This window comes from Hippichthys cyanospilos, chromosome 10 (assembly GCF_059441005.1).
Source record: "Hippichthys cyanospilos isolate Australia breed blue-spotted pipefish chromosome 10, RoL_Hcya_1.0, whole genome shotgun sequence".
Taxonomy (NCBI): Eukaryota; Metazoa; Chordata; class Actinopteri; order Syngnathiformes; family Syngnathidae; genus Hippichthys; species Hippichthys cyanospilos.
The window spans coordinates 12,513,252-12,523,693 of record NC_142378.1 but is presented as its reverse complement, the minus strand read 5'-3'; the positions used below and the strand labels follow the sequence as shown (position 1 = coordinate 12,523,693).

General features: G+C 38.4%; 1 protein-coding gene across 1 annotated transcript; it reads right to left on the bottom strand.

Moving 5' to 3' along the window:
- Positions 1-894: 894 nt before the first annotated feature.
- Positions 895-9,865, bottom strand: tmem38a (transmembrane protein 38A). The gene is made up of 6 exons (XM_088426621.1): positions 9,413-9,865; positions 6,658-6,814; positions 4,927-5,111; positions 4,722-4,809; positions 2,921-3,038; positions 895-1,532 (listed from the first exon to the last, which is right to left on the bottom strand). The coding sequence occupies exons 1-6, from the start codon at positions 9,534-9,536 to the stop codon at positions 1,329-1,331; spliced, it is 876 nt and encodes a 291-aa protein (XP_088282747.1). The 5' UTR covers positions 9,537-9,865; the 3' UTR covers positions 895-1,328.
- Between the last annotated feature and the right edge of the window lie 577 nt (positions 9,866-10,442).

The following is a 10,442-nucleotide window of genomic DNA, read 5'->3' as shown; positions in this document are numbered from 1 at the left end:
GTGTGTGTGTTGTTTGTGTTTGTCTAATGGACTGAGCAGATGACACGAACATTCCTTTGCTCTTGATCACCTTGATGATCACCATGTGTGTTTTTACTAAACCCAAACTAAGTGATACTTGGCATCTGTGAAAATTTGAAAATGACTTGGTGAATAGAGTGTACTAAATGCTGGATGGACCTCCTGCAAAGCTCATCAGTGATGCTTTATTGATGAAGAAGCAAAAGCACTTTCTCAGTGCTTGACCTCAAGTTCACCTCCTATGTCACCTGCCAGCACCTTTGGTATCACAAACATACACAAAGAGTGTGTGTTTGTTTTGTTTTTCTTGATCCTAAAACTGCTCCAAGGGAGTCACCGATGCTAATATCAGCTGCCATCACAGTGAAATAAGGCCAGATATTGTCCCAATACTGACATTTGGTATGGTACTCACTCATCTCCAATGATTGTATCAGAGCTGCCTAAATCTTTTCTTTGCTCATTCTTGATAAAATAAATAAATAACATTGAAAAGAAAATAGCTGACATTGACTTTAAAAACATGCTCTCTCAGTGATAAAGTAGGTGGGAAATCTCAGCCTTGAGCACGTGATGTCATATTCATTTGATAGCAAGTAGAATAATCTGTTTTAAAACATATTGATTGTATATGAATAATCATTTCACTATCAAATAAATGATGGACAAAATATGAACTTTTTACTTCACAAAATAGCGCATGTTAATGTTTTACTGCTGAAAATAGCAGTAAAGGGCTACAATATCCCTAAAAATAACATTTAATTTCACTCCAATCTTCTCAATGGTTGTCTCGGTGTGAAAAGCAAATTCCTGATTGTTATGACATCATCGCCTTTCACTGTCATCCACTACACAAAGAAAGGACACAACTAATATTTTCTTCATTTTATTCAAATTCTTTGATTAGTCATAAGCGTCAAGGTAAAAAGTTCTTTCTTTTCACAATATACTGTCTTCACATTTTTTCTGATTGAAATTGACTTATCTTTCCATTCTGAAACAAGAGAACTGGACCAAAAGAGAACCACTGACACTCCAGCAACGAGCGCGCTCGGCCTAAATGTGGACAACCACCGTCGAGTTTGAATGGGTACGTTAAAAATCATTTGAAAATGGCCAGGGAAGGTTGACAAGTGGATGATTGTATTTACAGTCCTTGTGAGATGTAAATGAAAATGCCAAACTCAGAGCAGCGTTTGGCTCGTACAGAAAGCGTCTCCATAACGAAAGCGCCTTTTCCGCTTCGGAAAGAGAGGCGACATGGAGTGAAAGCCATGTTGGCGCATCAGACACAGTTTCGCAGTCTACTCGGCTTTCTTGGCTTTCCTCTTTCGAGCGACTTCGCTCAGATCCTCTTTGCTTTTGAGCGATGAAGGGGCCGCGGCGGCTGGAGCGTGATGATGGTCTTCCTCGGAGCCGCCCAGAGGGGAGCGGAATAGCAGATGGCACATCCAAGACTCGATGAGGGCAAAGGGGGAGCCGTGAGAGTGGCGGGCAGTCATCCACACCTAGGCGGGGTCAAGAAAGATTTCAGTGGATTTAATCATCATTTTTATTATTATTATTATTATTATTATTATTATTATTATTATTATTATTATTATTATTATTATTATTATTATTATTTGGGATTGGGGTCCTATAAAAAGGCCAACACCCAAAACTCATGGCTTCCTTTTTTGCCTTTGCCTGCCAAAAGCGTGAGGACCCTCTCCAGGCTTCGGGTGTAAACCACCAAGTCGGAGTAGGACTCTGTCACTCTCAGAATTGGACACTTTTTAAATTCTTGCGACGTTGTTAGCCTTCGGAGGATTTCAAGCAGCAAACCGGTAAGGAAGTCATTCTAAATTCTAAATCCATCCGATAGCCCAACTAATAATGTCATTAATTCGCAATGTAGGAGAATTGAAACTGATCACTTTGATTCTCTTCCAAAATTGGTATTAGACTTTTTAGAAACTTTCCACTCCTTTCATTATGTTTTAAATTCTTTATTTCATTATACTTGTTTTTGTGCATGGTTTGTCATAGCCTTGGACGAAATCTTGGTTTAATCAATTATTAGCTGAAAGACAAAATGTATTGAATGTGTTTTTGTGTATTATGTATTAAGAGGGCATGGTAGGCCCAGCCATGTACTTTTTGATACTATGAATAATTATTTGCTTTGCTTTCGCTAAATAAATACTTCAAAATTTCATTCTTTATTCTATCTCAGTCATTCTTATAAACCAAAATTAGAGATCCTCCTAGTCTTTTGTAAGTGAAGTAATGATATTGCCCTTGCATCGGCAGTGCCATTCTAGATTAAAGTTTAGTTACTCAGAGTTGGTTGAAGTTAAAACAAACGTACCCGAGTGGTCGTATAAGACTGCTAAACCCTATTCTGGTCTTAACAAGTGCAAATGATCTTTTAGAACGAGGAGCAGCCATATATATAATTTGCGTGTTTTTTCTACCTTCTCGTCTCAACGGTTACTCGACGAGTCGGCGGATTAAAGTAAGATGGGTAGACGCTTAAAAACTTAAAGGCTGTGAGCACCAGAACGTATCCTCTTCGACACCGGCTTACGCAGATGTCCGTCGCCCGGCGATACAGCGTTAGAGCTGTGCTGGACTAACGGGACGTCTTAACCCTTTACATGGAGAGTCGGTCAGGACTGTTAGTTGTCCTCAGATAGCTGACAGGACTGCGGTAAGAGCAGATCAGTCACTCCGTTCTAAACTCTTCCAACTTTGAAATTTTCAGCTCATCTCTACCACAATTTTACTTCGAAATTTCCGAAGTCTTTTTTTTTTAAATTTTCTCCCCTCTAAGATACACATTTCACAGTAAAAGAAAACACATGCTACATTTTAAAGTGTCGTGGTGGGTTTAGGGTAGCATGATGCAGACCTTGCTTGTGGCCATGAAAAGGGTGAAGGTGATGATGAGCATGCTCCTGGACACTGGAAGCCAGTGAGCCTCCTGCATGGTAAAGAGGATGGCTCCATACAAGCTGGCCTTGGTTGGGCTGCAGGGAAGATGGGAAAAAAAAAAGTGCCACCAATGAGTGCCACACAATTGATAAAGAGAACAATCTTACTGTGTTGTGATGCCTGCAAATTCATTGTTTGAAATGGTTAGTCCCCGAATTACTCGGAACATTTCGTTCTTGGAACTGGATCGCTATATAACTGTACCGAGCATCTAATCAAGTGTTACAACCTGTAACCACTAGGTGGCATATTTTGTCAGTATCTAGTCAAGTGCGTGCATTAACGCTTCTGTATTTATTTTAATTTAACAAAGATAATTCTTAACGCAGTCAAACAGCAGCATTTTATATGGTATATTTCACAAATATTGATCATCATCAACTCATTGATTTAGCATAGCGTCTTGCTAGTGTACTGTTTTTATCTATAAAATTAATTTTAGATTTCATTTGTTAATCTCTCTCTTTCTCACTCTCTTGCTCATTTTGTGTGTTTGTGTGTGTAGCAAGAAAGTATTAGTAAAGTAAACAGTTGCAGTTACTTTACTAACCTTTTCAACTAAATTTTATTCAATAATTTGTAAAATATTAACATTTTTGCCATCTTCGATTGACACTTATCCTTGTCAAGGTGTACATCGCTGGGGCCTATTCCAGCTGACCCAATGAAAGAGGACCCACACTGAAAACTGGTCGTAAATATAAAAAACAGATCATAAAAAAATATGGAATAATATTTTTGTGCGTGCGCACACACACACACACACACACACACACACACACACACACACACACACAAACCTTCATGATGACTGCACTATCCCAGCATTCCATCATATAAGAATGTATATATTTTTGTATTTATTTTTTATTGAATGCCAGCCAATTGCAGCCAGCCACCATCCCAAGTACCAACCATTTTTGAAGAATGACAGCCCACCGATTATTCTGTTCTATGGCTAGGTAAACATGCATGAAACCTATAATATCAAAGTGATTTCACCCCATCATTTTTGTTGATACGTTATCTTTATAAATTAATGGAAAGCCCGCAGTGTTTAGATATCTACAGTTATTAACGTTTAATGTATCGATGGACTTTTTTCTGCCTGACTTTGAAAAATCCATTTGTGCCTGAAAACACCACATGCCGAATTATATAAGAGTAAAGAAACTGAGTCTGCGTTTTCTAGGATACTTGAACACAATATTTTGTAACACACCTGTATTCATTTAAATACACTACAACAATAATTCAATAAAGATGACCAAAAATCAACTATTACTGATAGGGAATGATTAATATGTAACAATCGCAATCAAAATCGAATACTTAGCTAATATATGGACAACGGCACTAAGCATGCAGGAAATTCAATTGTCAACTTTATCTGACAGTAGGATGTTTTGAGCGCAAAACATGTTTATTTTCGGTTCTTTTATTTTTTTTTGCAAAGACTCCGAATTACATTATCATATGAAGGTTTGAATTATTTAGGGTCAAATGATGTCATCGTTTTAGAATGATTTCCAATGATAATAAGACATTTTCATGATAGTGCTTACAATATGAATGAGCAGTTAGTAACATTCTACATCTCAAGAGTCAGTGACAGCACTAAATATAGCAAATTGTGACAGTTATTCCCCAACGGAATCGACCAATGGGGGTTGAGCGTGTGCATTAGCACATAGGCAATGATGAAAGAAGAAACTTACAATGACATGTTGAGGATCTCGTTGGTCTCAGGCCTCCACACGCCGCGCAGCAGCTGCTCAAAGTTGGAAATGAGAGCCACTCCAGACCCTGCGAGGATAAACAGTGGATAACAGTGAAGGAAGGAAATCTGATTTCATATTTGACATTGCAATATTACTGCATCAGTGCTTGTCTGTGTGACAGTGTTGTTTGCCAATATGTTACCTTTGACATAACCCACAATGACCATGATGAAGTAACCATGGTGGTAGGCATGGTGGGCGTGGTGGACGCCGGCGGCAATCTTGCGAGCGCGGACGACTTCTTTCAAAGCGACCAACACCAACTTGACAGGCAGGAAAGCCACGCATTTGTAGAAGAGGTTCAGTGGGCAGTAGAAGATGAGGTACCTGCATTTGTATATAAAAAAAAACAAAAAAACTTTAAAAGACTGTTTCAAGGTGTATAACACAATTCCAAGACTGGTGTCACAAAATGTAGAAGTTTTCCCCTTCGTCCAGCCAATGATCCATCATATTCTTAAAGCGATATTATGGCCACATGACATCTTATTTGATCAGGGCGCATGTAACAGCCAATCACAGCTCACCTGTTTCCTGAGATTGGTGATGCTAGCAAACTGAGTCCTGATTGGTTGTCACCTGAGGCTTTTGCCACTTGCTTTTCAGAAAAAGGAAAAGAAAATGACCAATCAGAGCTCAGGTTGCAAACATCACATAACCAAACACAGAAGACAGGTGAGCCATGATTGCTTGTTACCTGAGCGCTGAGCAACTGTGATGTCACTTTCACAGCACGAGGCATAATGTTTGCCCTCTGAGATATATAAAAACATGTGGATTTTGCAGCTTAATTCATATTCCACAGATGCAATATTATTCCATACCATAATTAGTGTAACGGCACTTTGTTGAAACTATTATTGTAAATACAACTTTTGACTTGGCTTCCCATTTGAAAGGGCCATTTTTACTCACTGCGGTACTGCCGACAATCTGATTAGATTCGATACAATAGCAATATGAAAAATGTCACCTTGACAAAGAGAATATAGTTCATTTCACTGTAACAAATGTTGTTGTGTATGCTAAGTTAATTGCCATATTTTTTAAACCTTAAATTGCACCGTGAGAAAGAAAATTATCCGAAAAATACAGTAACTAAACGATTTAAACAACCCTCATTATAACACAGGTAGGGTAGTTTTACAAAAACAGCACCACAAACTACAAAATTGAGATTTTTGTCCTTCATGCATAATGTGCCTAATAACACTGAACTATGAATGAGTCGCAGATGGTGTAGTGCTTCATACACTTGAAAAAAGTGTGCTGTCAAAATATACATTTAAAGGGAGACTGAACTTAACTAGTCATTTTCAGTAGTTACAAAATAATATTTTGTCTGTAATTATTTGATAACAAAATTAATCATGAATACTTTTAAAAACACATTTTTGCTTTCGACTGAAAATGGCATCACATGTAAAAAAGGGTCAGGTACCGTGACGACCATTCTCCTGTTTTCTGGGGTTGGTTTTTTCCCAAGCTGAGCCATGATTGGTCGTTACCTGAGCTCTGAGCATGTGGTGTTATTTTGAGTCGGCAGAAATGATCAAAATGTGTTTATAAAGGTCTTAATTGTACATGGAAAATGATTTAGTTGTCCAATCAAGTACACTATCAGCAAAACATACATACAAGGTCCTCTCATTTTTATTGGGGTTTATAGGGACTGGGATAAGGGAATTCCGCAAAGTAGTTTTCGTTTTCTGTTTCTGTATGTTCCTTTTTATTGCTGGTTCGGCTCCAGCCATGAAGAGGACAAGTTTTAACAGGATAGGAAATGGGCAGTTGTGCTTCCATTTGATTTCGGTATTGTGACGTGCTCAAAAAAGTGAAATGAATAAAGGACAAAAAGTGAGTCCTTCCTCACCAGATAGCAGAGGCCAACAGGATGTGGCTGTTGTGTTGGAAATAGTCAAGAGGGCTACTTCCCAGCATGATGTCAGCCAGAATGTAGCTCCCAAAGCAGTAGAGCATGGCACAGAGCCACGAGGCCACGGGACTCCTGCGAGAAACCTCCACCGAGCCTGCACAACCCGGACACAGATGAATAGAAGTTACCGTCAGTAATCAGACATATGATCTTGAAAAACACAAGAGATACAAATATCTTTGGGAGATTTTTAACCCTTACCCTAAATGAATTAAGTACTAAATAATCAATTACTTTGCTAATCAAGTACTCAAGTCATTGATTACTTCAGGTATCAGGCGCCAAAGTAATCAATTATTTTAATTAATTAAGTACTAATTAAAGTACGTTATTGATTATTTGAGGTACTGTAGTATTTGAAGTACTGAACACTAATATAATTGGTTACTTTAGTACTTAATGATCCAAAGTTATCAATTACTTTAGTACTACATTTTGCCTTATTTAAGAGCTTGAACAAAATGGAAATAAATATAAAATAGTACGTGTCTGGACACTGAAATACACATAATAATTTGCCTTTGGGATTCAATGAGCTATGATAACCAAAATATTAGAAACTCCTGCAGTGCAGTGTAGTGAAAACTACAACCCCCAAAACAATGCTTGTAGTAAAGCTCATGAGTTTGCCTAACATGCACCTTGGAGCCAGTAAATGTACTATACTGTATTAATAATGTACACAGGCGTAAACATTGCAAATATACTGTACTCTAGAAAAACACACATAAAATTAATATCAGGAAACAGATCATCTGTGATTGGTCATTACCCAAGCAACCACAGACGGATGGATTAATATCATAATATCCATCCATTCAGGGTTTTGACTCATTTTTGGTGCCAGGAGTTTCTGCTAGTCCCTGTGACCTTACACATGATGCAGTGACCTTCAAAAGTTGTTATCAGTGCTTGCCATGCGTGTCCATGTGGTATATCTGTGTCCACACCCAGAACTACCATCAAGTGCACTACCTTGATAGTAAACTTTCATCATAACTCATTGACTGTTTACTGTTGTTGACTGTTTACTGTTGGTAAGAAAGGACAATGTTATGTGTGTGTGAATAGTTACTATTAGGTCAATAATGTCAGAAAGACGAGCTCATTTACTGACAAGCAACACTGGCAGTAAATATTAAGACAGAAACACATCCATTGCTTCCTACAGTACATACAGTAGAGGATTTTCTTGGAAAACATCCTGATCATTTTGGATATCGCATGGTTGCAAGATTGCTTACATGTAGTTAACAACCTTAGGGGTACATTACTACTCATACACAGAGTTAATGAAGCGGTGAGCAGCGCTTCTCATAAATGTCCAACAACAGGTGTATGAGGGTGCTCACTTTGAAAGCAATCTGATGCTGAGAAATGCCATCCTAAGAATAGATTTTTCTCCACTTCTTCCTTCCCCGCCTTACATGTCTTAAACCATTGACCACAACAGTTGTCTTCGTCTAGTCCTACACCAATGTTGACCCTTGATGTCTTTCAGTGAGCAATGCTCAGAAGCTCACTGCTCATGATAAAACAAGCAAAAAAATCATGCAAAAAAAATCAATACAAGTGATTTGACAATCAAATTGTCTCCAATGTAAACAGACGTGAATTCACGAATTTAAAGCCTCAGCCTCAATGACCACATGAAATGATGAATACATTCATGAATACATTCTTTAACAAATGTAGAAACGTAAACATTAACATTTGAGCAGAATTTCTAGAAAATGGACTTTCTTCCATGGCAATGCATGTTGAGCAATTCATATAAAGGTGAGTCCCTGTCAACAATCTATAATAATTCCATTTGTAAACAAATAGTAATTGGATTTGGGCGAATTGCTGTTAAGATGCCTTTGGGCAAAGCTATCTCCAACTCTGACATCACTTTTTGGATGTCTGTAACTGTGTGCACTGTTTGGACGTTTTATAAATGATGCTAATAAGCAAAAAAACTATGTGTTTGGGTGTTCATAACAAAAGAGAAAAAAAACATCTCTGCTTAAACCCACTCCACTCATGTTTAAACCAATGAGAAGTAAGAGGCAAACTTTTTTTTCAGCACAAGAACAGTTACCATAAATTCTTGCATGTTTAACATTCAGTCTGCATAGCACAACTTAGTCCTGAAGCCTGCAAGAGCACAGGGGGCTTTGTGGGACCACTGACGTCTATTTCAGGCTCTTCTATATTTTGCCCAAGTTTCTGGCATGTGTAGCGCGTCTCTCACATTTCATCCGCCTAAGGCTCTGCTGCTCAAAGGACTTAAAACTTGGACAATGTCAGCAGCCTAAGTGCTTTAATTCACCTCAGTGATTTCCCATGTATGCGAATGGGGTCAGCCTTTCCCTCAGACTGAAGCAAGCTGAGTTTTGACAGCAGCACACTTTATGTAACAGGTTAAGCTCTCAATGGAAAAGAAACACTCGCCATATAAAATAATCAAAAAGTCCATATAAGGAATAAAAGTTGTAATATTAACTTCATTTACATTTATTTTAATTTCTGATAGACAGTCAAATAACCGTTTGAGTAAAAAAAATTTTAAAAAAACTTTATTATCTCTTGATACATACGATATTCTTATTTAGAAAATCCCAGCTAATCCAGGTATATAACTTCCATTTCTCATTAATAAATAGGTAAAACAAGTTACACCCTGTACAATAATGTTCTTTTCACTCACCTGGCTCATACTTGAGGTAGAGGATGGACACGATGTAATAAGCTACATCAAATACAGGAAACATTCCCATTTTAGAGAAAGCTTGAGCTAAATCACCCAAATTGAGGGCAGCCAGCACATCCATGTTGTTATCCAGGTGATTCCTCGCTCTTCTTAATGTCCAACTGTGCAGTCGGGATCGGAAAAATCCCCCTCCCCACAACCCGGTCCACTGGACTCTCCACCAAGCCCCCCCGGCTTCGACAGTGAAAGGCTGAGACACTCAATCCTATTAATACCACTCATCCCCGCATCATCATCATCATCATCATCATCGTCATCGCCATCACCACCATCTTTATCTTCATCACGGCATGTGCGCGGGACCAGCCGCTCCAGTTCTTAGACGGCAGGTTTTCACAGCAGCTGCTTCATAAAACGTTCCTGATGTCTTCAGCACTATTGCGCTATTGAGGATGGGGCTGTCAGAGAAACAGATGCACCGAAGCAACATTGAGACGATACAGTTTTTTTCATACCGCATTTATTACTATGCGTGACCTTAATCCCGAATCAGATCTGCATATGTAATGATATATTCAGTTTTCCATACGCCCCCGCGTGATATAACATATAAGATAAATGTTATAAACGCCAATAATAATAGTTCATGCTGAACAATGCCACTTACCGGCACTAGATAGCGCTAAAACACAAACAGGGAATTGCAACGGCCAACGTATTCAGATAACTACAGTAAGTCAGTGGTAGCAACATTTAATATATGTCGCTACTTAAGTACAACTACAGCTAATTCTAAAATATTCAGACGGTGTGTATTAATCACCAAACGTTACTATTATTGTGTGTAAATGTATTGTCCTTTCTGACAACTACACACACGAACATTGTGCTGACTGTCGCTCAAGAAGGTTGAAAAATCCCAATATTCTTATTTCAAACCTAAATGCAAAAAGTATCTTTACGGGATCCTGGAAAGATACTCACGATTTATCCTTGATTTTACATCTGGTGGGAGTCAAATAGGAAC